Here is a 27,911-nt window from a genome sequence, read left to right on the forward strand (position 1 = left end):
ATAAAAAAGGAATGGGACAGCACCTTCGACATCACGTTACATTGACGGCAAAACATTTCTTCCTATCGTGGGTTTGAGACTTTTCATTTTACGGTTCAATTTTATGTTATGTTTTTCTTGTAGGCCTACATGTTAATTAATTTTGGTCTGAGTCAAATCCCCTTTACATTATCACAACCCTCTGTGTTTTACCCTCAAAACATTTCTGTTCAACTTGTTGAAATCATTTCATTATGTGGTCATAAGCTAATTACATTACTGTGATTCTTGTTTGTGATGAGTCCAAAAGTGTTTACACAAGAATGACAAACGCATTTCTGCACCTCACAACTCATTCTATATTCATATTGGAAATCTCAATTTAAAGAACCCTGCACAGAGATGGTTGATTGTCATGCAACTTTTAACTGGGGAATCATATTATTTATGGCAACAGAAATCCATGTAATTTATATCCATAACCTAAATATTTTCAAACAAATCAAATTATACACACCCATGGGGCTGATAACCTATACTGTACGTCAAAATATTGAAACCAAAATAATTAATAATAAGGCTACTTGTGCAGATAAGCAAGTCCAGTTGAAAACATGAAAACATATTTTGTTTTGTAACATGAACGTTAGGGTTGGTTGATCTGTCCGTGCTTGTTTATTGGTCGTTCTTCAGGTAACCCGTGTTTCACGTCACAACGATATGAACTGTGGGTAATTCCCTTAGGCAAAGTCTGCAGAAGTTACTGCTACTTATCACTTACTTATTATTATTCCTCATTATACATTTTGCTACCAACCTTTCAGATTATTCCCAACACTCCCCTCCCTATTAAAATTCATCTTCTCATCTTATTTCACATGACATTCCCTCCTCTCCTCTAGATGGCGACAGTGAGCGAGTCGAAGTTACAACAGCAGCCAGCCCAGAAGGACGCGGCTGACCAGAACTTTGACTACATGTTTAAGCTGCTGATCATCGGCAACAGCAGCGTGGGGAAGACCAGCTTCCTGTTCCGCTATGCAGACGACTCCTTCACCTCCGCCTTCGTCAGCACCGTCGGCATCGACTTCAAGGTCAAGACCGTCTTCCGCAACAACAAGAGGATCAAGCTGCAGATCTGGGTGAGTTTAGACCAGACTCACCCTAACCCATCTCTGATCAGACTCACCCTAACCCATCTCTGACCAGACTCACCCTAACCCATCTCTGACCAGACTCACCCTAACCCATCTCTGACCAGACTCACCCTAATCCATCTCTGATCAGACTCACCCTAACCCATCTCTGACCAGACTCACCATAACCCATCTCTGCCCGGATTCACCCTAACCCATCTCTGCCTGGACTCACCCTAACCCATCTCTTACCGGACTCACCCTAACCCATCTCTGCCTGGACTCACCCTAACCCATTTCTAACCAGACTCACCCTAACCCATCTCTGACCAGACTCACCCTAACCCATCTCTGCCTGGACTCACCCTAACCCATCTCTGACCAGACTCGCCCTAACCCATCTCTGACCAGACTCGCCCTAACCCATCTCTGACCAGACTCACCCTAACCCATCTCTGCCTGGACTCACCCTAACCCATCTCTTACCGGACTCACCCTAACCCATCTCTGCCTGGACTCACCCTAACCCATTTCTAACCAGACTCACCCTAACCCATCTCTGACCAGACTCACCCTAACCCATCTCTGCCTGGACTCACCCTAACCCATCTCTGCCTGGACTCACCCTAACCCATCTCTGACCAGACTCACCCTAACCCATCTCTGACCAGACTCACCCTAACCCATCTCTGACCGTTTACAGGTGGTTTTCAGTGGTTTAAATGACTCTTTAATTACAAGACTCTGAGACTCATACTCTTCAGTTTAATCACTCTTCTTTATCCACGTCGGGTGAATATAGATCTGTATATCATATGGATCAGACAGCGTGGATACAAATCTCTATGTCTATGGATCTGACAGGGTGGATATAGATCTGTACAGTATATCATATGGATCAGACAGGGTGGATATAGATCTGTATATCATATGAATCAGACAGGGTGGATGGAGCCATCTCCATGGCGCAGACACATGTCACGAGGATGTCCTACTAAAACATTTGTGGACATAATCAAGATGGATGCGGGAGTCAAAACCACCCATGAGGTCACCAGGTGTATAGAGGACTGGGATAACTGATGGGAGGCCCATCTGTGGACAACTTGATGATGATGATGATACAGATCTATGTCTATGGATCAGACGGGGTGGATATAGGTCTGTATATCATATGGATCAGACAGGATGGATATAGATCTGTATATCTATGTCTATGGATCAGACATGGTGGATATAGATCTGTATATCATATGGATCCGACAGGGTGGATCCAGATCTCCATGTCTATAGATCAGACAGAGTGGATCTAGATCTGTATATCTATGTCTATGGATCAGACAGGGTGGATATAGATCTGTAGATCATATGGATCAGACAGGGTGGATACAGATCTCCATGTCTATGGATCAGAGAGAGTGGATATAGATCTGCATATCCATGTCTATGGATCAGACAGTGTGGATATAGGTCTGTATATCCATGTCTATGGATCAGACAGGGTGGATATAGGTCTGTATATCCATGTCTATGGATCAGACAGGGTGGATATAGGTCTGTATATCCATGTCTATGGATCAGACAGGGTGGATATAGGTCTGTATATCCATGTCTATGGATCAGACAGGGTGGATATAGGTCTGTATATCCATGTCTATGGATCAGACAGGGTGGATATAGATCTGCTGTAGGCAGTCTTGGGCTAACAGTCCCGGATCTCACCCAGGTCATACCTCCATCCACAATAAAGACTGTTTAAACATATGATCACATGGACAAACAGCCTATTATATATCTAGATGAATCAGAAGCTGTGCATCCAGGTGTCCACACCAAAGCACACACACACACACACACACACACACACACACACACCAGACCAGACCTACTAACCATCTTGACCAGCACAGACCAGATGTTTTATTCTTGGCTCTTTGCTTTCTGTCTCCCCACTTCTGCTTAGCCACTATACCTAGTTTACTCTATATTCTTAAGGAGCCTGTCTGCCAAGTGCTTATTATGTGATACACTTAAATATTCTATTATGGACTACAGGGATAGTTAATACATAATGGCCTACCATGTAGGCAACATTTCTGTAACTATTTATCTTCTCTACTGATAGACGTGACTATCTCCTGAAGTATTTAGCCCATGTTTATTGCTCTGTAAATGTTCTTAGCCAATAGACTTAAATGTTTTCCAGGCGCTTGCTCGATCATCTCGTTGAGAGGTTACAGAAGAATTTTTACAGCTCACTTATTCGGCCCCTGGGTGAACTGTTTTTTTTTTCCTTCCCTCTGGAAAATGTCATGATAGGATCTGTGTCCATCCACCCACTGTTCTCTGAAAAGCACATTGTGTTGCCTCTGTGTATGAAATGCGCTATAAAAATAAAGTTTGATTTGATCAGACCAGACCAGACTAGACGTACTAACCCTCTTGTCCAGCACAGACACATCCGACTGTGTTCAGTGGTGCTGGTAGTAGCAGCGGGACCAGTATCAACGCTGAACTACAGAGTCTGTTCAATGCAGTCTCCTCCTCAGTGTCCCTGCCAGGCCGTCTCTGTGCAGTCGGGGGGGGGGGGGGGGGGAAGCAGGCGTGTCCATCCTGAGAGCCTTTACTCAGAGCACCAGTACGAAGCTAAATTAATGGTTAATGGTTAACTCTGTGGGGGGGGGGCATTAATCCACAACACCTGCCTGTGTGTGTGTGTGTGTGTGTGTGTGTGTGTGTGTGTGTGTGTGTGTGTGTGTGTGTGTGTGTGTGTGTGTGTGTGTGTGTGTGTGTGTGTGTGTGTGTGTGTGTGTGTGTGTGTGAGTGATCATATCCCATCGTGTCAGCTGCCAGCCTGCCTTTGGGTGACAACATCAAAACATGTTTTTGTTCTGAATTAGCAAATGGCACTGTGTCACACACACACACACACACACACACAAACACACACACTTGGTCTCTGAGAACTTCTGGGTCAAATGTGTCAGTGTGTCCGTGTGTGTGTGTTGCTGCTGCTGTGTGTGGGCGGCAGGTGATGCATGCGTCTTCATGACGTCAGCGCCTCAGAGCCCTGCCTGCCCCCCTGCTGCACATGTTCCAGACAGGAGGAGCTGGTGTGTGTGTGTTTGTGTGTGTGTGCGCGTGCGTGTGTGGTCTATTTGCAGGTATACATGTTTATAGGAGCCCAGAGGAGCAGCCTGTTTGGTTAGCGCTAACACAAAACCACATCGCTCTGACAAATATTTGATTAGGTCTGTGTTCATCAGATAAGAAGCATGCATCTGCTGTCTTTGTATCACGCTAACGCAGGGATAAAGATCTTTGAGTTGCAACAGATGCTCTCGCTCTGGCCAAAAGTCACTGAGCAGACCCACACACACACACACACACACACACTTATACACACACACTTATACAGTACTCATCTCTTTTCCCTGCCTGTTGCCCTAGCAGCTATGGGTATTGTTGTTTAGAGAGCAGAGAGGCAGACTGCATCACCATAATGGAACATTCATAAACCTCAGAATGACCCCTCGGTTGCCAGGGCAACCTCCGCCCCGCCCCCTCCCTATCAGCGGTCTGATGAAACGTCTTGTATGCTAATGAGGGAGCAGGCCAGGTTACCAGGCGACCGCCAGAGGACAAACACACACACACACACACACACTCCAGACCTACTAACCTTCCTGCTAGCACAGACCAGACCAGACCAGACCTACGAGGCAACATTGACCGCCAGAGGGGACAACTCTATCCCCTCCCTCACCTGCTGGACTGTGTGTGTGCGCGTGTGTGTGGGTGTCTTTCCATCAGTTTTGGCAGCATCAGTGTCCACGTTTGCAAAACTAACTTTTTCATTGTTTTTGCATGGACATTTGAGTCTCTGATGGGCCTTCTAACACAGAAGGTATGAAGTGAAACAACCCAGTCATTTTGTTGTGGTAAAAAAAAAGTCGGTCCCTGCAAGCCATTCAAATCTCCCGTGTCACTCTACGTCACGTTCAGCAAAAATACTCAGACATGTTTTGGGGACCCCAAAGACTTATATTAAATTGTTGAAAATTAGCAGGAAGGAAGGAAGTTATTTTGATGGACGTCATCTCTAGATGCCGTCTGTTGTGTGGTCAAATCAACTGACATTCTGTGATTACGTATCAACTGACATTTGAATGTATGAGGTTGAGAGAGGCTCTAGCAAGGTTTCAGAGGGATATATATATATATATATATGTGTGTGTTATCTGTGATAATGTCTTATTATCAGGACATTTATATGACCTTTTTATAATTTCTGGATCATTTACATAGTCAGTTGGTCGCTGGTGTAGTCACAGCCCTTGTTAAAACCCTGTTCTGCGGAGGGCTATAGGAGTGAGGACAGGCTGTAGTCTGGTCAATACTGCCCTCTTCTGGCACAACTAAATGTTCACAAACCTTGGCATTATGATGTAAACATAATATGACACAACTAAAGTGTGCGTGTGTGTGTGTGTGTGTTTGGTGTGTTTGGTGCGTGAACCTCCAGGACACAGCAGGACAGGAACGTTACCGGACCATCACCACAGCTTATTACAGAGGAGCCATGGGCTTCCTGCTCATGTATGACATCACCAACCAGGATTCCTTCAGTGCCGTGCAGGACTGGTGAGTCTGGGAGGGAGGGAGACAGACAGAGAGAGACAGAGACAGAGACAGAGACAGAGACAGAGACAGAGACAGACAGACAGACAGACAGACAGACAGACAGACAGACAGACAGACAGACAGACAGACAGACAGACAGACAGACAGACAGACTGTCAGAGAAAGAGAGAGACAGACAGACAGAAAGAAAGAGAGGGAGAGAGAGAGAGACAGAAAGACAGAGAGAAAGGGAGGGAGAGAGACAGACAGAAAGAGAGAGGGAGGGGGAGACGGAGAGGGAGAAAGACAGAGAGAGAGAGAAAGAGATCAGAGATCACATCATCACAAAATAAATGTCATTTGGAACAGATAGATCCCAAATAGTTACCCCCCTCTATTTCAGTGGAAGAAGCTTGTCACTCGCAAAGTTGAACTACCTTTCAATTTGGTCCATTCCCATATCGGCCATTTAACAGTTGTTACAAATTCCCTAGTATTATTTTCATTTACTACCGGCGCACTCTGGACACCTGGTTTACCTAGTTAGGACCCCAGTCAGATGCGCGCGAGATACAGCGCCTCGCAAGATCAAAGAAATCCTGTAGACATCAATATGCGTTCGTGAAGAAATACCATATCCATATCCATATTCAATGATGTGAGAAATCTACAGATTAAGAACTAAAGGAACTGAACGGCCCTTCCGACTCCTGTGCATTCATTGTGTGGATGGTAGCGACATCACCTGAACCCCCAATTCTCAACAATGGTCCTTCGAGCCGGATAGCTCCACCCACCACTGCAAATGTCACATGAGAGAGAAGCAAGACGGATACGTCAGATCCCATCCCATCTGCTACCTTATCAGGTGGATCTTCCTCAGTCACTACTGCCACCTACAGTCCCTCCCGTCATTCAACAGAGAGTGCAGAGGGACACTCAGACTCTTAGCACAGCACAGATGTGGTTTCCCAGTGGGCAAGCCGAGCCTGCCCCGACTGTGGACCAGTATTCAGCTATGTTTGGGTCTCCAATGGTGCAGCAGTATGGACAGGACCCCCTGAGTCACGGTACAGACAGAGTTAGCTCCCAGACAGAAGTCACAAGTCTCACTTACCACATGGACAACACATTGGGGCTTCATGCTGACTACAACTCACCTGCCAGCACACAAGATGAAGAGGAGTTGGATGACTCAGAGTGCGAATCCCAAGTTAGCGGGGCTATTACTCCCCTCCACGACCAGCAATATCAGGATGAGCTGACAAGTCATAACAGCCCTTATCACTCACTTCCAGTGGTCAGACGGAAAACTTCAGTCACCTGTACTACCGCCACACCAAGGGTGGTGCAAGCCCCTTTCATCGATACTACATACAGGAGTGTCACTCAGGTACATCTGTCGCTGACCGCTGCAGGGATGACTCCCGTCACATCTCAACCTGCCAGCCAGTTCTCCACCTATGCTCTATTTGTGGATACGCACCAACCGTTGCAAACACCGGTGACCAGAACGGTCGATCAGCATAGTTGCAACCTCACCACAGCACTGCCATCCTCAATCCTAAGCACAAGGCCTTCTACTCTCCCAATCACATCAGCAGCCTACCAACCTCCACCCCCTGTGCCCAGGAATTCATACCAGCCACCAACTGTCAGTGCTGTGTTCCCAGCATATCAGATATTGCCTGCAGTGCATATACCCCCAGCACAATCAGTATACCAGCAGCACTTGCCGGTTAGCTCAGTGCAGCCAGCCTATCAGCTGCATCGACCAGTAGCCTCAGCGCATCAACCAGCATACCAGCAGCACTTGCCGGTTAGCTCAGTGCAGCCAGCATACCAGCTGCATTGACCAGTAGTCTCAGCGCATCTACCAGTGGCACAGAAGCAGCCAGCCTATCAGCTGCATCGACCAGTAGCCTCAGCGCATCAACCAGCATACCAGCAGCACCTGCCAGCGGTCTCACCGCCATCAGCCTACCAGCAGCACCTGCCAGCGGTCTCACCGCCATCAGCCTACCAGCAGCACCTGCCAGCGGTCTCACCGCCATCAGCCTACCAGCAGCACCTGCCAGCGGTCTCACCACCGTCAGCCTACCAGCAGCACCTGCCAGCGGTTTCTGCGCTGCCAGCTTATCAGCAGCAACCGGAATATCGGCAGCTACAGTCAGCAACCCCAGCACCGCCGGCATACCAGGTTCTACCTGCACCCACCATGCACCACATACAACAGCCTAGCATGGCAGCACCCATTCCGCCAGTGTATCACACCTTGCGGGACGCACACCCTCAACCATTATCCACTCTGCAGTACCAGCCTCCTGCAGAGCCTGAAACGACACGTTACCAGTCCCTGCCATCTGCAGCCACCATGCTGGACTATCAACAGCTCATGGCCCTGTCACGTGTTCAGCCAGTGCCTGTGCCAGCACTCCCCGACTTGGTGACTGACAGTGAGCGAGAATTTGCAGATTTGAAAATGGCTTTGGACAGTCTTCTAAACCCACACACTGAACTTTCTGAGCACTACAAATACAGAGTGCTGATGGAGCACTTGCGTCTGGACGAAGCCCGACTCATAGCACAGGCCTGCCGCCATTATCCCGAGCCATACACCGAAGCCATGCAGGCGTTGCAGAGGCAATACGGCCAACCACATCAGCTGGCTCAGAGTGAAATAGCCACTATCTTAAATATGCCAAATGTCAGAGCCGGTGATTCAAAGGCCTTCCAGAACTTTGCCCTAAGCATCGATCTCCTGGTAGGTATGCTGACCTCCCTCGAGGGCCCCCAAGGCATGGAACTGACCTGTACAGGTCATGTGGACCGGCTGCTCGGTAAGCTTCCGCAGCACTACAGGGACAGCTTTGTTGAACATCTGCAGCGCCAAGGTAGACTCAAAACCAACTACCTTAACCCCTACAACCTCAGAGACCTGTCAGAATGGCTAAAGGCAAAAGCAGAGACTCAGCGCCTGTCCTCCAAGATGGCCCAACGCTACCACACAGAGAGACCGCAAGGCTCACAGAAAGACTATCGATCTGCTACTAACGCAAGACGTCAGTCCACAACTGTCTACCATGGTGCAGAACAGCTCAAAGACCATGCAGAGCAACCAAAGGCAAGTGATCCCTCTCAGAAACCGAAGGACAAAAGGACCTTCAAACGTCTCTGTATCTACTGCCGCAGTGGAGAACATTATTTGTCACAGTGTCCAGAGATCGTCAAGTGCCTGCCCGAGCAAATAGCCAGGTGGATAAAGGATGGGAAGCGCTGCTGGAAATGTGGACGCACCAATCACAACTATCAAGCGTGTACACTGAAGAAACCTTGTGGAGACTGCAGCGAGGTGCATCTTCAGGTTCTTCATAGGGTCGCTCAACAGGGCCCCAACATCCTACACACCGCATCATCTGACATGGTCTACCTCACCAACTCCAACCCAACAGGTCGAGTTTACCTGAAGATTGTACCGGTGCTGCTACACAATGGCAGAAGATCACTCAAAACATATGCCATCCTGGACGATGGTGCGGAGCGGACTATCCTCTTGTCTGCTGCAGCCCAGCATCTCGAATTGCAAGGAAGGGAAGAGTCATTGGCCTTAAGGACGATCCGCCATCACCAGACCAGATGAGCGCCATATCATTCAAGGAGCATTCACAGCAACCCGCCTGGCTCTTGCTGAGCAGTCATACCCAGTGGAGGCGTTGCAAAGGCGCTATCGCCATCTGAGAGGGATTCCACTGATACCCTTCAAAAGAGCTAGTCCACTCATCCTGATCGGCTCAGACTACACAAGTCTGATCACCGCAACAGAGCCAGTCAGACTCAGCCATGCAGGTGGACCAGCGGCTGTGCATACCCAGCTCGGTTGGGCCCTTCAGGGACCAGATGGACTGTTGCCTCACCGGGTGTCAACATCGCAATGCTACCTGATGACCCTTGGCCCGACACCCAGTGACATCTACCAACAGGTGGAACGACTATGGCAACTGGATGTGCTGCCATACCGAAACGAGAAGCTTGTCACTCGGTCCCGTCAGGACACCGAAGCCATAGACATCTTGGAGACCAAGACAGAACGGGTGAGTGTTGGAGATACCTTACGCTACGCAACTCCTTTACTCCGCAGACCGAATGCACCCCGCCTCAAGGCCACAAAGGAGGCCATGCTGCCGAACCTCAAGAGCACAGAGAAGCGCTTGGCTATGCATCCTGATCGAGCAAAGGTATACCACGGTGAGATCCAGAAGCTCGTTGAAGCAGGATGTGTCATCAAGCTCAATCAGAAAGCTGTAGACCAGTCAGACGAATCGTGGTTCATACCACACCACCTTGTACATCATAACGGTAAGGACCGGCTGGTCTTCAATTGTTCCTTCTCTTACCAAGGTCTCTCTCTGAATGAGCAGCTTCTCCCAGGGCCTACCCTTAGTTCTTCATTGGTTGGGTTGGTTGGTTCTTCTTCGATTCCGCCAACATCCAGTTGCCATTAGCGGGGACATTCGGGCCATGTTCCATCAGGTCCGGCTACTGCCAGAAGATCGGCCCTTGCTGAGGTTCCTCTGGAGAAGCATGCGGAGAGGTGAGCAACCAGATGTTTCGGCACAACTTGCAGTCCTTGTTGTGCAACATTCGCCTTACAAAAGCATGTGCGGGACCATCAACAGGGCAACGAGGAGGTGCTGCAGTCGCTTGACCAATGCTTCTACATAGACAACTGCCTGCAGAGTTTACCGACAGGCCAGTCTGCTAAGCTTCTGATAGACAAAATGCACTCACTTCTAGCCTCTGGAGGGTTTGAGATTAGGCAGTGGGCCAGCAACCACCCCTCCATCATCGAACATCTGCCTGCAACAGCACGCTCAGAGAGCACTGAGCTCTGGCTTGCACAGGACCACACTGACCCTCAGGAGCCAGCTTTGGGCCTTCGGTGGCACTACCCAACGGACATGCTCAGATACAGGCACCGGCCCATGGAGACTGGCCCTCCAACTATGAGGAACATATATAAAGTCCTGGCAAGTCAGTATGACCCGTTGGGCTTCATCGTCCCTTTCACCACTCGGGCTAAGGTGCTGGTTCAGAAGCTCTGGGCCAAGAAGAGAAGCTGGGACGACCCGAATCTATCGACTGACCTCCTTGAAGCGTGGAATGCATGGGAGACAGAGCTGCCTGATCTAACCAACATCACATTACCACGATGCTACACCCCTACAGAGGTCAACACTGAAGCTGCCGAATACCACCTCCACATCTTCTGTGATGCCTCTGAACAAGTGTACGGCTCAGTGGCCTACCTTGCTACTACCAAAGATGGGGCAGCTCACACCTCCTTTGTCATGGCCAGATCCAGAGTGGCCCGGAAACGCCAGCTGTCCATGCCACGCCTAGAACTCTGTGCAGTGCTGACAGGAGCTCAGCTGGCCGTACTCCTTCAGAAAGAGCTCACTCTGAACATCACTCAAACCACCCTTTGGTCTGACTCTACCACAGTCCTGACATGGCTGCATTCTGAGTCATGCAGATACAAGGTGTTTGTCGGGACCAGGATCGCAGAGATTCAGGAAATGACCAGTCTCCAGGCCTGGAGGTATGTGGACACCCTGAATAACCCTGCTGATGATCTTACCAGGGGGAAGACATTGGCTGATCTGTCCAAGCCCAGCCGCTGGAGTAACGGCCCACCATTCCTTCGACTACCGTCAGATCAATGGCCAGCAGTCCCTTCCCTGGAGAAAGTGGAGGACCCGGCAGAGGTAAAGAAACCAGTCTTCTGTGGCCTCTCCATGACTCAGAACCAATACCTACCTAATGTCAGCCTATTCACCTCCTGGAAAGCACTGGTGGAAGCAACGTACCAGTCTCTTCACGGGGCGGCAGCCGCAGACCCAAGTCTTCACACACCAGATTACCAGGAAGCAGAGGCTCTTATCCTGAGAAGCTGTCAACAGGACTGCTTCCCAGATGAGATCAAGGCCCTCAAAGCCACAGGGTCAGTGTCATCCAGCAGCCGTCTCATCACCCTTGCACCAGAACTTGATCAGGCTTCAGGACTGATGCGCGTGGGAGGTCGACTACGACGGATGGAAGGCCCAAGCTCATCTGACATCCACCCCATCGTCCTGGACTCATCCCATGCCGTCACCAAGCTTCTGATTAGGGACTTCGATGAGCGTCTCCTTCATCCTGGACCAGACCGTGTCTTTGCCGAACTTCGCCGCCGGTACTGGGTCTTACGGGGGAGACAGGCCATCCGATCACACCAAGGGAGCTGCGTGGGATGCCGGAAATGGAGGGAAAAGCCTATTATCCCGATTATGGCAGACCTACCTCCAGCCCGTCTGCGGTTGTTCCAGCCCCCATTCTTCTCCACTGGTGTGGACTGCTTCAGTCCATTTCTCACCACCCGCTGCATTCACTTGGACCTACTCAACAGTCTGGATGCCGATGCATTCCTCCTGTCCCTACGCCGGTTCATTGCCCGGAGAGGAACGCCGTCAGAGATTCTGTCAGATAACGGAACAAATTTCTGCGGTGCCGAGAGGGAACTGAAGGAGGCATTCACTGCTCTGGAGCCAGACTTGAAGGAGCGCCTAGCAGGTCATCAGATCACATTCAAGTTCAATCCCCCCAATGCACCACACTTCAGTGGTGCTTGGGAGCGGGAAATCCGATCGGTGAAAACAGGCTTGCAAGTCGTCATTGGAACCCAGTCTGTGTCTGGGGATGTATTGCTCACAGTCTTAATAGAAGTCGAAGGCATCCTGAATTCCAAGCCCTTACGATACGTCTCATCGGACATCGCGGATCCGGACCCAGTGACACCCAACATGCTACTCATGGGGCGGCGGGACGCCTCTTTGCCCCAGGTAGCCTACCTTCCAGATCGACTTTCCAATAGGCGATGGCGCCACAGTCAAACCATGGTAGACCACTTCTGGGCTCAATTCCTCCGCCACTATCTTCCCAACCTTCAAGCACGTCAGAAGTGGCAGCGACCCACCAAGGACTTGACCCAGGGCACAGTGGTCATGATAGTGGACCAACAGCTGCCACGTGCTCACTGGCCTGTTGGAAAAGTGGTGAAGCTGGTTCCGAGTACGTATGGTCACATCAGGTCTGCAGAAGTGAAAGTGAAAGACCGTACCTACTTACGTCCAGTGGCCCGCCTCATCCCCCTGCCAGCCATTCCAGATGAGGACTGATATACAGCTCCTATATAGGGAATTTTCTTTTCTTTTCTTTCATCTTAGCTTAGCTAATCTGGGGGCGGCTGTTACAAATTCCCTAGTATTATTTTCATTTACTACCGGCGCACTCTGGACACCTGGTTTACCTAGTTAGGACCCCAGTCAGATGCGCGCGAGATACAGTGCCTCGCAAGATCAAAGAAATCCTGTAGACATCAATATGCGTTCGTGAAGAAATACCATATCCATATCCATATTCAATGATGTGAGAAATCTACAGATTAAGAACTAAAGGAACTGAACAGCCCTTCCGACTCCTGTGCATTCATTGTGTGGATGGTAGCGACATCACCTGAACCCCCAATTCTCAACAACAATTGATCAGATTGAGGTGTTTAAGAGGGAGGATTCTGGTAGTACTTCTTGAAGAGGTGAGTTTTAAGCCTGCAGTGAAAGATGGGCATCGACTCTGCTGTCCTGACACGGTGGGCAGTTCATTCCACCACTGTGGGACCAGGACAGAGAAGAGAAGAACCCTGACCGTAGCAGGGGCCTCGGAGTGACACTCTATTTGCATTACTGCTAGCAGTCACTAAAGGAGGTTGAGAAGTGACCACCAGACTGATCTCTCCTCCTCCCCCCAGACTGATCTTTCCTCCTCCCCAGACTGATCTCTCATCCTCCTCCCCAGACTGATCTCTCCTCCTCCTCCCCATACTGATCCCCCCCCCCCCCCACCAGACTGATCTCTCCTCCTCCTCCCCAGACTGATCTCTCATCCTCCTCCCCATACTGATCCCCCCCCCCACCAGACTGATCTCTCATCCTCCCCCCCAGACTGATCTCTCCTCCTCCTCTCCTCCTCCCCACAGACTGATCTCTTCTCCTCTCCCCTAGTCTGATCTCTCCTCCCCCCAGACTGATCTCTCCTCCTTCCCAGGGCCACCCAGATCAAGACGTACTCGTGGGACAACGCCCAGGTCATCCTGGTGGGGAACAAGTGTGACCTGGAGGATGAGAGGCTGGTCCCTACAGAGGACAGTCAGAGACTGGCAGAGGACCTCGGTGAGAGAACACACACACACACACACACACACACACACACACACACACACACACACACACATTGACAAAGACACTTTCAAACTGTCTTCTTCTAGACTCTCTATTGTTAATAGTATATCTCTCTCTCCCTCCCTCTCTCTCTCTCTCTCCCTCTCTCTCTCTCTCTCCCTACCTCCCTCTCTCTCTCTGTCTCCCTCCCTAGGGTTCCAGTTCTTTGAGGCCAGTGCTAAGGACAACGTTAACGTGAAGCAGGTGTTTGAGCGGCTGGTCGACGTCATCTGTGACAAGATGAACGAGAGCATGGACGGAGACCCCAACATGATGTCCAATCACAGGGCTAACGGCCTGCAGGACACGCCCCCAGAAAGAGGGAGGGGCTGTGCCTGCTAAACAAACACACCGCCGTGACCCCACCCCCATTCTCTCTCTCTCTCTCCGCCCCCCCCTTCCCACCCCAGCCTCACCCACAAGCCTCTCACCCCAGCCTCACCCCAGCCCCCCCCTCCTCTGCTGCACCCCTCCTTCTCCACTCCCCTCCTCCCCCTGCTCTCCTTGTTTGGGTTTTTACAGTATTTATTGTGATAAGCCTTTAAATCATAAAGTCTTCACAGTTAAAGCTTAAAGCTTGTTCGAGCAGCTTGAAGAAAGGCTGATCTGTGAGTCAGATATGTCATGATGACATAGTTTCAATCACCATGTCAAAGATCAACGCAACCCCAACCTTGTAGGATCCTGACTGTCCCCTCTCCCACCTCGGACGAGACCTGGCTGCTTCTCTCTCTCTCTCTCTCTCTGTGCCTTTAACACTAAGTCCTCTTGACTGTAGCTATTCTGGCGACAATCGTTTTCCACACAGGTCAGACAGACGGGCCCTAGTGGGCTTCAGTTCCAGAGTGAGAATCCTGTAATACGAGAGCATCCAATAATGTTAGAGCTAGAGCGTCCTGTAATATTAAAGCAATATTGTATGTCGCCAGAGTTACATTCCAGACAGGATCTCTAGGAGGAAGTTTTTGCAGCACCTCTGACCCTGGCAGCGGTCCCGTGATCACACAGTCGAAGGATGACATGCCGAGTATCGCGTGAACTCTGCTCACCCCCCACTGTGCCGCTATCACCGCCTCCACAACGGCTACTAGCCGTCTGTTAGCGTCAGAGCCCCGTCTGTCCACTGATAGCCTCATGCTGCCATGCCAAAGCTCTCCCCTCCACCAGAGCTGGCTGTCTGAGTGTCTGGTCAACCCCCCCCCCCCCCCCCACCCACCCACACACACACACACACACCTCCCCCAGAAAGACACTCGTGACCACTACTCTCTCTCTCTGGCTGATGGTTGTTTATGTCTCCCGTCTGTGTGCACTGTTTACCGCCGACACCCAGCAAGCCGGTAGCCGGCTGATCGTATCTCCTTTTCTGCCTTGAGTGTCTCTTTACCGTACGGCGCACGGCGCAGGTCTGGGCGTGTTCCTGGTGCTGGTCTGGGCGTGTTCCTGGCGCTGGTCTGGGCGTGTTCCTGGCGCTGGTCTGGGCGTGTTCCTGGCTCTGCTCTGGCAACCTGAGCGGTCTCTAACCAGGAGGAGGATGCTGGCGTGGAGGCAGGTTCTCTCTGGAGGAACCCTGGGTGTGGAGCCAGACAGACAGGCAGCAGCCCAGCTGCACCACACACTGGTGGAAAGGTCTATCCTGTGGTGACATCATGGGAGGGTGTAGCTGTGTGTAATGTACAGTACTACAGGTGTGGGACCAGAACCCTCCCATACTACTGCTGTATGCTGCAGAACCCTCCCATACTCCTACTGTATGCTCCAGAACCCTCCCATACTACTACTGTATACCGCAGAACCCTCCCATACTCCTACTGTATACCGCAGAACCCTCCCATACTACTACTGTATACTGCAGAACCCTCCCATACTCCTACTGTATACTGCAGAACCCTCCCATACTCCTACTGTATAGAGCAGAACCCTCCCATACTCCTACTGTATACTGCAGAACCCTCCCATACTCCTACTGTATACTGCAGAACCCTCCCATACTACTACTGTATGCTGCAGAACCCTCCCATACTCCTGTATACTGCAGAACCCTCCCATACTACTACTGTATGCTGCAGAACCCTCCCATACTCCTACTGTATACTGCAGAACCCTGCCATACTCCTGTACTCCAGACTCCTGTATACTCCTGTGACTCATGCTGTCCTTTGTTGGTATTGATTTGTTATTGTGTTGTCTTGCACTCCAGATGTAGTATTGTTAACAGAGGGGAAATCGTACTGTAGTGTCTCCATATTGTGTTTCTCTTTTCTACTTTAGACCCTGAATTAGATAGAAAAAGTGTGTTAGGAAATGCGTATCCATGTAATATATAGGAAAGGTGTATACTGTACATTGAAATATATATATGAAAATAAAGAATATCTTCCTTGCGAAAGAGAAACCCTGAGAATAATAATTTCCACTGCCATGCTCGGGTTAGGGTAGGCTAAATGTACTGAAATGTAAACAGCCTATAGAGCTACAGTAAATGGTAAATGGACTGCACTATATAGCGCCTTTCTACCTTAACGGACAACGCTCTTTACCATGGCCTCTCATTCACACTTTCACACACACATTCACACACCAATGGTGGCAGCTGCTCATTGGGAGCAATTTGAGTGTCGTGCCCAAGGACACTTTGACATGTTACTGTCATTGTTTGACATCATTAGCTGAACTTCTCCATGTTCACACCCCAGCTAGAGCACTGAGGACATCAAAGGAGCTTAAATTGGATGTCCCAAGGTCTAGGCTAAGGACTAAAGGCGACCGAGCTTTTGCAGTGGCTGCCTCGAAGATGTGGAACAGCCTGCTGCCACAAATTGGGTCTGCCCAGACCATAGACATTTTTAAATTACAGCTTAAGACTCACCTGTTTTCACTGGCTTTCTGAGGCTAGTTAAGCCATACATCCCTGGCCCTGGTACGACTGTAGTTTTAAATGGTGCACTTTTATATTCAGTATTGTTTGTATGTATTGTCTGTTTTTATTTTATTTATACTGTAAAGCACTTTGGTGCAACTTCGGTTGATTTTAAATGTGCTATATAAATAAAGTTGACCTTGACCTATGTGGACAGGAGGAGCCGGGATTCGAACCGCCGACTGCAGTCATTGGACGACCCGCTCTACCTCCTGAGCCACAGCAGCCCAAATCTTGGGAGCCTCTGATCGCAATGCATGGCAGCCTGTACAAAGAGCTTCTGACAGCAGCGTGGTTAGTTTGCTGATAACATCTGTAATTTACAGGCATACAGCTCCCGCCTCGCTGGACAGGGTTTGGCCTTGTTTTTATCTAACGACACAGAAAACCACATTCTGCCTTCGTGCCTCTCTGTGAAGTAAAGGCTTCCTGGTCTACTCCTCCTGTCACCTACTATATAACAGTACCCCACAACATTGGCCGTGTGTGTGTGTGTGTGTGTGTGAGAGAGAGAGAGAGAGTGTGTGTGTTGTTGAAAATAGGCCTACTGTAGGTCTATACAGGATTGATGTGGCCCAATACTTTGTTTCATTACATCAGTAGCTGACAAGATTATCTGCATAAGTTCCTTGTCCTCAAGAGATGCAAGGCCAACTCTATTTACTTGGTGTTAGGGGTGAATCTGGTGGGTTATGGGTGGATCTGGTAGGTTAGGGGCGGATCTGGTGGGCCTTCACGCCCCCACACTTATCACAGGACAAGTGACAGGACTGCCTGCAGTACTGATAACGGTTAGCACAAAAAATACATGGGTGTAGGTCCCAGATAAGAAACCGTTCACTCCTGGGTTGAGGAGTCCTGAACCCGGCAGACCCTGAGCAGTTCACTTGATCAGTTCACTTAACGCCTGCCTGGACACTGTGACACACAGCATTCTTGTAAGACACTACTTAACAAACAGTACTGTACGTATGTCAAATGTATAAATATGACATCCTAAAGCCATAGACCTATTTGCCAACCTAAAAAGTCAGGAGAATTTCCAAACCAAAGCAGGGGTCTGGGGTTGACTCGTCCCCCACAAACAGTAAACAAGTAGGCTGACATCTGAATCCAAATCCGACAGCAGCAGCAGGCAGGCCTACTAAGCCTTGGCGCCCTGCAGGGCCTACTGCCTTCTTATGGTTCTCTGCCTGGACATCATTTCGGTGCAATCCTACATTAAGTCCCTTTCCTTTAAAACGTTCCGTAAGAAGGAGAAAGTCTGAAATGTACATGTTTTTTTCTTCTCTCCATAGAAGTCATTAGGCTTCACACATTTGGTTTAACTGTCATCCGGACAGGTTGTGATAACGAAAAGGGAAAAAGGTGTGACAATTTGTCAAAATCGCACTACAGGACACCCCGGGGGGAAACTGGGAGAGCAAGGAAAATCGTGTTTCTACCAGGAAAGCCGGAAGGAAGGGTTGGCAAGTATGCGTGTGTAGCCGTGTGAAACGTAGCTGCTGGTGAAACGCACTCCTCAAAGGAGCGCTGACAGTCTCTCCAAGATGGACGTCCCTATTGGCGCAACTGTCAGTGAGTCCGCCTCCCAAGCGAGGGACCCGGGTTCTAATCCCCCACCCTGGGCATGTCGAAACAGATGGGTTACACTTAGGTCGGCCTATATGGCCATTATCAACTGCATGCATTTCCCTGACCTGGTGGCCCATCGTGGCTTGGGTTTGGCGGGACATTTGTACCTAAAGCGCACCGGCTCATGCAGGATTGTAACTATCAATGAGCACGTGTACTCAGTGTAGCCTACTCACGTGTCCTCCCCGCCCCAAAAAACACGAGGCAAGAAGTTGTGAACTGAACATGCTCCACCTCTAAAAACCTGAATTTGCAAAGGAGGTAAACAGCTCTCTCTCTCACCTTATCTCCCGAAATGCACGCGCGTTGTGCTGCTCCATGCTCGTATCTCTGCAACAAGCTGTCACTGCACGCGAGAGAGACAACGTTTGGAGCGGGTCGCGCACCAGTGATGTAGGAGGACAACAGAAGCGAAGATTGCATTGTTCACAGAGCAGAAACATGTCTAATGACAATCTGAACAGGCTACTGCTATTCTGTATTTTGTGCATTCTTTTGCACAGATTGTGTACTGCGCAGGGCGCGAACGATCTGACGACAAAAGGTAGGAGTTTTCTTCTTGTCTTTTTTTTGTTGTTTAATTAGGCCTAATAACTTGTTAATAACTTGTTTTCCTCGGCAAGTCACATGCACTCACATGACCTGTCACTTCCTACCATTCTGAGCATCATGTTTTTGCCCAAAAGTATTAGTCAGTTTAACTTTCAAGAATATAGCAATAGCTTCTGACACACATTTCTACACATTTGAGACATATTCTCCTATTCATAACCATCCACCTGCACTTAATGTTTTATATCCACTGATGTGATCATAATTAAATAGTCAAAGATCAATAGAATAAATTAAACTGTTAGAACCATAAGACTTAGGCTACATGAGTACTCTAGCAGAAAATGTAGTTTAGTTTAGTTTATTTCTGTCATTTTCAACTTAAACACTCAAATACACATGCCGAAATTCAACAAAGATCTATGTTAACCACAAAGGGCCCCCCAAAAGGGAGGGGTCCACCCTGTAGCTATCTGTGAACTGAGTTGGTCCAGGCAATAACTCTGTCCTCTCCCAGTATCTCTGCGCTGGTCCAGGCTATAACCCTGTCCTCTCCCAGTGTCTCTGCGCTGGTCCAGGCTATAACTCTGTCCTCTCCCAGTGTCTCTGCGCTGGTCCAGGCTATAACTCTGTCCTCTCCCAGTGTCTCTGCGCTGGTCCAGGCTATAACTCTGTCCTCTCCCAGTGTCTCTGCGCTGGTCCAGGCTATAACTCTGTCCTCTCCCAGTGTCTCTGCGCTGGTCCAGGCTATAACTCTGTCCTCTCCCAGTGTCTCTGCGCTGGTCCAGGTTATAACTCTGTCCTCTCCCAGAGTCTCTGCGCTTGTCCAGGCTATAACTCTGTCCTCTACTCCTCCAGTGGCTCTGATGCTTCATGTGGAGCCTGAAGACCCTAAATGCTTTGCAGAGGGCAGGCGGGACCTGACCTGCTTCTGGGAAGAGGACGAGGAGCAGGTCCGATCACCTGACCAGTACTCCTTCACCTACACATACCAGTGAGTCTATCTGACCAGTACACCTTCACCTACACATACCAGTGAGATCACCTGACCAGTACACCTTCACCTACACATACCAGTGAGTCTGTCTGACCAGTACACCTTCACCTACACATACCAGTGAGTCTGTCTGACCAGTACTCCTTCACCTACACATACCAGTGAGTCTGTCCACAGCTCACATGATATCTGGGCATGTGTGTTGAGGGCCATCAGGCCTCTGGTCATGGGGTCTGATACGCTCTGGTGGAATGAGACTGTTCCCAGAGACAGCAACAAGAAGGATGGGGTGTAACCTGCCAATCATGGCCGTGAAACTTGACACCAAGAGTGTGTTAAACATTCCAAATGTGTCCCTCATCTCTCTGTGTAGGAGTATGAACAGCAGTAGGTGTGCTGTGACCGCCCGCCCAGCAGTGGGCGGTAAGAGGCTGTATTTCTGCCGGCTGTCCCAGACCCAGTTCTTTGCTCCTCTGGACATCAAGGTTCACCGGGACGGCCTGCTCATCCACAACCGCACCCTCCTGGTCGAGCTCGTCTGTGAGTCACAGCACTCTGGTCACTATTCCACAGAATCAATGTTCATTTTGACAGCAAATTTTGATTTAGTTTTAGTCATAGTCTTTTGACTAAAATGCTATTTAGTTTTAGTAATATTTTAGTCATCTGAATTGTTTGTTTTTGTCTTGCTTTAGTTGACTAAATAGCAGTAGACTAAAGTCGAATGGGTTTAGTTAAATTGTAAGGCATTATTTAACCACTTCTCTAGAATTTCCAAACTCATACTCCTGGAGGAAACATCTATTAGACTGATGAACAAAGCTACTAAATTACATTTCTATGCGCTCTTCCTGCCTGTGTTGGAGTTTTTTTCAGTGAGCCAGAACTTTCATGGTACTGTAATCTCAGTATTCTGATTGTATCTCTTCCCAAATTGTCCTTCCCTAATTTGTTGTCAGTAGATTTCATCTGTTTTTCCATCCATCCATCCATCTTCATCCGCTTATCCAGGGTCGGGTCGCGGAGGCAGCAGCTCCAGCAGGGGGCCCCAGACATCCCTTTCCCTAGCAGCATCAACCAGCTCTGCCTGGGGAATCTTTAGCCGCTCACAGGCCAGTGCGGAGATGTAGTCCCGCCACCTAGTCCTGGGTCTACCCCGCGGCCTCCTCCCAGCCGGACACGCCTGGAACACCTCCCTAGGGAGGCGCCCAGGAGGCATCCTCACTAGATGCCCGAACCACCTCAACTGGCTCCTTTCGACGCAAAGGAGCAGCGGCTCTACTCCGAGTCTCTCCCGGATGACTGAACTTCTCACCCGATCTCTCAGGGAGACCCCAGCCACCCTCCGGAGAAAACTCATTTTGGCCGCTTGTATCCATGATCTCGTTCTTTCGGTCATGACACATCCTTCATGACCATAGGTGAGGGTGGGGACGAAGATGGACCGGTAGATCGAGAGCTTTGCCTTTTGGCTCAGCTCTCTTTTCGTCACAACAGTGCGGTAAAGCGACTGCAGAACCGCACCAGCTGCTCCGATTCTCCGGCCAAACTCCCTCTCCATGGTTCCCTCACTCGTGAACAAGACCCCCAGATACTTGAACTCCTTCACTTGGGGTAAGGACTCATTTCCTACTCGGAGCGGACAGGCCACCGGTTTCCTGCTGAGAACCATGGCCTCAGATTTAGAAGTGCTTATTCTCATCCCAGCCGCTTCACACTCAGTTGCGAACCTATCCAGAGAGTGCTGGAGGTCGCAGGCAGCTGATGCCATCAGGACCACATCATCTGCAAAAAGCAGTGACGTGATACCCAGCTCACCGAACTGCAAACCCACCTCCCCACCGCTACGCCTCGATATCCTGTCCATGAAAATCACAAACAGGATTGGTGACAAAGCGCAGCCCTGGCGGAGGCCAACACCCACCGGAAAGGAAGACGACTTACTGCCGAGGACCCGGACACAGCTCTCGCTCTGGGTGTACAGGGATTGGATGGCCCTCAGTAGGGACCCCCTCACCCCATACTCCCGCATAACCCTCCACAAGACCTCTCGAGGGACCCGGTCGTAAGCCTTCTCCAAGTCCACAAAACACATGTAGACAGGTTGGGCAAACTCCCAAGCCCCCTCCAAGATCCTTGCGAGAGTGAAGAGCTGGTCGGTAGTTCCACGACCAGGACGAAATCCGCATTGTTCCTCTTCGATCTGAGGTTCGACTATCGGCCGGACCCTCCTTTCCAGCACCTTGGAGTAAACTTTCCCTGGGAGGCTGAGTAATGTGATGCCTCTATAATTCGCACACACCCTCTGGTCCCCTTTTTTGAATATTGGGACCACCACCCCAGTCTGCCACTCCTTCGGCACTGACCCAGACTTCCACGCAATGTTACAGAGGCGTGTCAACCAAGACAGCCCCTCTACACCCAGCGCCTTCAGCATTTCTGGACGGATCTCATCAGTTCCTGGGGCTCTGCCACTGTGGAGTTGTTTGACTACCTCAGTGACCTCCTCCAAGGACATTGACGACCCCCCATCATCTTCCGGCTCTGCCTCGATCGTAGAGGGTGGATTAGTCGGGTTCAGGAGTTCCTCAAAGTGCTCCTTCCAACGCTCAACAACCTCCTCAGTTGAGGTCAGCAGTGTCCCCTCCTTGTTGTATACAGCTTGGATGGTCCCCCGCTTTCCCTTCCTGAGGTGTCTGATGGTCTTCCAGAAACACTTTGGTGCCGACCGAAAGTCCTTCTCCATGGTTTATCCGAACTCCTCCCACACCCGCTGCTTTGCCTTGGTCACGGCCGAAGCCGCAGCCCTCCGGGCCAGTCGATACCCTGCAACTGTTTCTGGGGTCTCCCAGGCTAACATATCCCGGAAGGCCTCCTTCTTCAGTCGGACGGCTTCCCTGACCACCGCTGTCCACCACGGTGTCCGAGGGTTACCGCCCCTTGAGGTACCTATGGCCCTCAGGCCACAGCTCCCAGCCGCAGCTTCAGCAATGGAGGCTTTGAACACCGACCACTCATGCTCGATGTCCCCAACCTCCACAGGGATGCCTGAGAAGCTCCGCCGGAGGTGGCAATTGAAATCTCTCCGGACAGGCTCTTCCTCCAGACGTTCCCAGTTCACCCTCACTACACGCTTGGGTTTTCCAGGTCTGTCCAGAAGTTTCCCCCGCCATCGAAACCAGCTCACCACCAGATGGTGATCAGTGGACAGCTCTGCCCCTCTCTTTACCCGAGTGTCCAAAACGCATGGCCTCAGATCAGATGATACGATAACGAAGTCGATCATCGACCTTCGGCCTAAGGTGTTCTGATGCCAGGTGTACTTGTGGGCATCCTTGTGTTCGAACATGGTGTTTGTTATGGACAAACCGTGACTAGCACAGAAGTCCAACAACAAAACACCACTCGGGTTCAGATCGTGGTGGCCATGCCTCCCAATCACGCCCCTCCAAGTTTCTCCATCATTGCCTACGTGTGCATTGAAGTCCCCCAGTAGGACACTTGGGTCCCCTGCAGGAGCCCCCAAAAGGACTCCACTCAGGGTCTGCAGGAAGGCTGAGTACTCTGAACTGCTGTTCGGTGCATAAGCACAAACCACAGTCAGAGTCCCCCCCCCCACAGTCCTAAGGCGCAGGGAGGCGACCCTCTTGTCCACTGGGGTGAACTCCAGCACAGAGGCGCTCAGCTGGGGGCTAGCTAGTATAGCCACACCTGCCTTACGCCTCATACCGTGAGCAACTCCGGAGAAGAACAGGGTCCAACCCCTATCCAGGAGTTTGGTTCCAGCGCCGGTGCTGTGCGTGGAGGTTAGCCCCACCAGGTGTAATTGGTATCGCTCCACCTCCCTCACAAGCTCCGGCTCCTTCCCCCCCAGCAAGGTCACGTTCCATGTCCCCAGAGCCAGCCTTTGCCGCCCGGGTCCGGTCCGTCGGTGCCCCCCGCCTTCACCGCCACCTAGTTGGCAGCGCACCCGACCCCGACAATTCCTCCCGCGGGTGGTGGGTCCACGGGACGATGGAGGAGGAGATGGTGCTTCCACGTTGCTTATTCGGGCTGGGCCCGGCCGGGCTCCGTGGTAAGCCCGGCCACCAGGCGGGCCCCGGGCTTCCTCCGGGCCGGGTCTCTCTTCCTTTTTGGTGTTCTGTCATCAGGGTTTTTTCCTGTAACCCCAGGTAGGGGGGCTAGGGGGTACTACCACTTGCCCAAGGTGGACCCCCATACTAGTGGAGGGAAGGAGGCGTCTTACTTCTCCATTCTAGTTTTGCAACTAGCCACTGCCACTGTTTTTGTCATCATCAATTCTTTTTTATTTAGTCAATGTCAATGACATTTTATTTATATTAGCATCATTCATACATAAGAGATCAATAAACATAAATCATGTAAACGCAGTGAAAACAGATTTAAAAGAAACAATACAATTAAAAATTAAAAGAATTTAAAATAGAATATCTCATGACAATAACTAAATAAAGGTCCTTGACAAATAATTTTTGTCAATGAATTTAACACTGGTGTGGTTCAGCACATGACACGTTTTAAGACAAGGATTCTTATTACTTTAATAATCCCCAATGGGGAAATTCCCTTATTGTAGCACATGAACAACATAAGACATGAAGCACAATAAAAAAAGAAATCAAATAAATTTGATTTGATAAAAACAGTAAAAAGACATAAGGCATACACAAGGGCATTAACGTGTGTGTGTGTGTGTGTGTGTACCAGACCTGCTGGACCCACCCACCAATGTGACGGTGGTCAGAGCGGAGCAGCAGGGTCAGCTGAGGGTGCGCTGGCGTCCTCCCTCGCTGAAGTACATGGACAACAGCATGATGTACGAGGTCAGCTACACCGCGGCCGGCAGACGGACGGGTCAGGTGTGTAACGTCGCCTCAACAACACACTCCTGTCAGAGCTGTCAGTTGTCCTTTGTTCATGTTAAACAAAATAGACCAGTCTTGGATAGCGGGTGGCTATATATTTATCTACAGTATGTGTAAATAAAAGTGATGTTTGTGTGGATTCAAGCAGATCACATTTGAATGAAGTTGACAGGCCGAACAATATCACTGAATTTTTAAAAAGGTAAAAGGTGTGTTGGTAGTGATGTCATATGTCTGCATTAGTCCTGTACTGCCTGCTCGAATGATGTCATACGTACTGCTGTCTAGTGATATCACACATCTGTATTGTACTGCCTGCTATAGTGATGTCATACGTCTGTATCATGTCCTGTGCTGCCTGCTGTCTAGAGATGTCATCCGTACTGCTGCCTAGTGATGTCAAACGTACTGTACTGCTGTCTAGTGATGTCATCCATACTGTACTGCTGTCTAGCTATGTCATCCGTACTGTACTGCTGTCTAGTGATGTCATACGCTTGCTGTCTAGTGATGTCATACGCTTGCTGTCTAGTGAAGTCATACAGTACGTCTGCTGTCTGCAGGTGGAGAAGGTGAAGGCCGGCTCGGAGCTGGTCCTGAGGGGGCTGCAGCCGGGGACCAGGTACAAGGTTCAGGTCCGTGTCAAGCTGGACGGCATCAGCTACAACGGCTACTGGAGCGCCTGGACCAAGCCTTCGTTCATGGACACCCGGCCACCAGGTCAGCTCCTAGACCCAGTACAGTAGGGTACAGTAGAGGTTAAGTACTGTAGAGAGGGACAGTTTTCACTGTGGGTCTACTTTGTCTGTTCCAGACCTGGATCCTTTGATCGTGTCCCTGAGTCTCATAATCGGCGTCATCCTCACCCTGCTGTCTCTCGCTGCGCTCCTGTCCCACCGCAGGTCTCTCTCTCTCTCACACACACACACACACACACACACACACACACACACACACACCCTCTCTCAGGCCCTTACCAACTGTGACTACACTCCAGACTATCAATACTGAAAACTACACTGTAACTAACCAACATCCAACAGAGCACAGTATCAGAATTAAGGATGGAATATTTATCGGTACAATCTCCTCCCCAGGTTTCTGTTGAAGAAGATCTGGCCGGTCATCCCCACTCCTGATAGCAAGTTCCAAGACCTCTTCACAGTTTACGGCGGTGACTTTCAGGTGAGGAAAATACTACACATGAAAAGGAAGTCCCTCATGCACACCCTGGACTATGTATTATAGAGGAATGCAGTATTTCTGACTCTCATTCTTCCTCGGTAGGAGTGGTTGGGCAACAGCAGCGGCGGCCTGTGGCTGACGCCGGCGTTTTTCTACCCCGACGAAGTCCCCGCTCCGCTGGAGGTGCTCTCCGAGGTCAGCCTGGGGCCTCCCCTCGCCAGCTCCGCCCCCGCCGCCCTGCCCCCCAAGACCTCCGCCGCACCGGCCCACGAGGCCGAGGGGGAAGACGAGAGGAGGCGCGGGGCGGACGAGCGGCAGGGAGAGGAGGACGAGAAGCGGTGGGGGGAGTCCGGCCACGACCTCTGGCTGATGGAGCAGCTGCAGGCGCTCCACCGGCACCCGGCGCCACCCCGCTCCCAGTCCTCCCTGCTGGAGTCCCACGACGCCTACGTCACCCTGGACGCCGGACGCCCCGGCGGGACTGCCGAGGAGCCCCTGGACGACATCCTGGAGGAGACCCTCCCGCTGCAGGTCCTCTTCGCCTCCGGGAGGAGCACCTCCGAGTCCCGCTCCGACCTGGGCTCCCTGCAGCAGAGCTCCGGGTCCGGACGCCTCTCCTCACAGTCCAGCTTTGAGTACCCCCACCACACCTGGCCGTCCCGGGGCCCGGGATACATCTACATGGCGGTGGCGGACTCGGGCGTCTCCATGGACTACAGCCCCATGAGCTCCAGTCAGACAGACCTGGGGAAGAGGCCGGCCTACGCCAACGAGTACAAGAACGAGGTCCCAGGAGCACACAGGAGACCTGACATACTGAGAGGACAGCCCGTCCACTCCTGACATACTGGGACGACAGCCCGTCCACTCCTGACATACTGAGAGGACAGCCCGTCCACTCCTGACATACTGGGAGGACAGCAGTCCACTCCTGGCACTGACTGGACAGACTAACTTACTTACTGATGCTCTTCATGACTACTGGATCATACAGGGAAAACTAGACAGTCTACATGTGACGGTCTAAGGCCTATTCAGGAGCCTGTCCTCAGGTCTGGTGGCTGTGCTGAGGGACAGTGACAAACCGAGGCTTGGATGTGTGGCTCAGGCTGAAGCTAGCGTACACAGGGAGCTCTCTCTCCTCACACCCGTGGAATGTACAGTATATCTCGGATTAGTTCTCTGCTCCAGTTTGCAATGCACAAGGTTGGAAGACTTTACATGCGATGAAGGTTTGGTACCATCTGTCTGTTGATTTGTCCCCTCGTGTCTAAAATGTACAGTATTTTTACACATTTGTAAGAGACACATTTTGTGAAAACTGTAAATAATGTTAATCGTATCTGAATCTTGTTAGAAATATATTTTTTATCTCCATAAACAACATTTGGCTAGGTTTGTGATTATACTGAGTTAAATGCCTTAGATACTGATATCTAGGAAAACCGAAAATGATCATTTGTAGAAATTTGTCCATACAAGTAATGTAATAATGTACACTCAATTCAATAGTGATTATCAACTATTTGTATTTTTTTTCTATTGAACCTTATTTCTCAGTTGTCACTATATAGACAGATTCTCATTTATTCTTTCAACTTTCTCTCTCAAACTTTTTCCAAAAATGTCAGACAATACAAAGGGGGCGGACATAGTTTGCATAAAAATGTTACGATGCTACTGTCC

At 50.3% G+C, this 27,911-nt stretch overlaps 2 protein-coding genes across 2 annotated transcripts; both read left to right on the top strand.

Moving 5' to 3' along the window:
- Positions 1 to 881: 881 nt before the first annotated feature.
- rab3db (RAB3D, member RAS oncogene family, b) lies at positions 882 to 14,392 on the top strand (the record flags this gene model as incomplete). Its single annotated transcript, XM_084439020.1, has 4 exons — positions 882 to 1,121; positions 5,641 to 5,759; positions 13,878 to 14,002; positions 14,205 to 14,392. The coding sequence occupies 4 exons, from the start codon at positions 882 to 884 to the stop codon at positions 14,390 to 14,392; spliced, it is 672 nt and encodes a 223-aa protein (XP_084295146.1).
- Positions 14,393 to 18,520: 4,128 nt separating this feature from the next.
- On the top strand, positions 18,521 to 27,068 carry epor (erythropoietin receptor; the record flags this gene model as incomplete). The annotated part of the gene is made up of 8 exons (XM_084439021.1): positions 18,521 to 18,544; positions 19,988 to 20,151; positions 20,528 to 20,694; positions 24,883 to 25,034; positions 25,601 to 25,760; positions 25,855 to 25,942; positions 26,138 to 26,225; positions 26,328 to 27,068. 8 exons carry the CDS (start codon positions 18,521 to 18,523, stop codon positions 27,066 to 27,068), a joined length of 1,584 nt encoding a protein of 527 aa, XP_084295147.1.
- Between the last annotated feature and the right edge of the window lie 843 nt (positions 27,069 to 27,911).

Source organism: Borostomias antarcticus (assembly GCF_949987555.1).
Source record: "Borostomias antarcticus genome assembly, chromosome: 5".
Taxonomy (NCBI): domain Eukaryota; kingdom Metazoa; phylum Chordata; class Actinopteri; order Stomiiformes; family Stomiidae; genus Borostomias; species Borostomias antarcticus.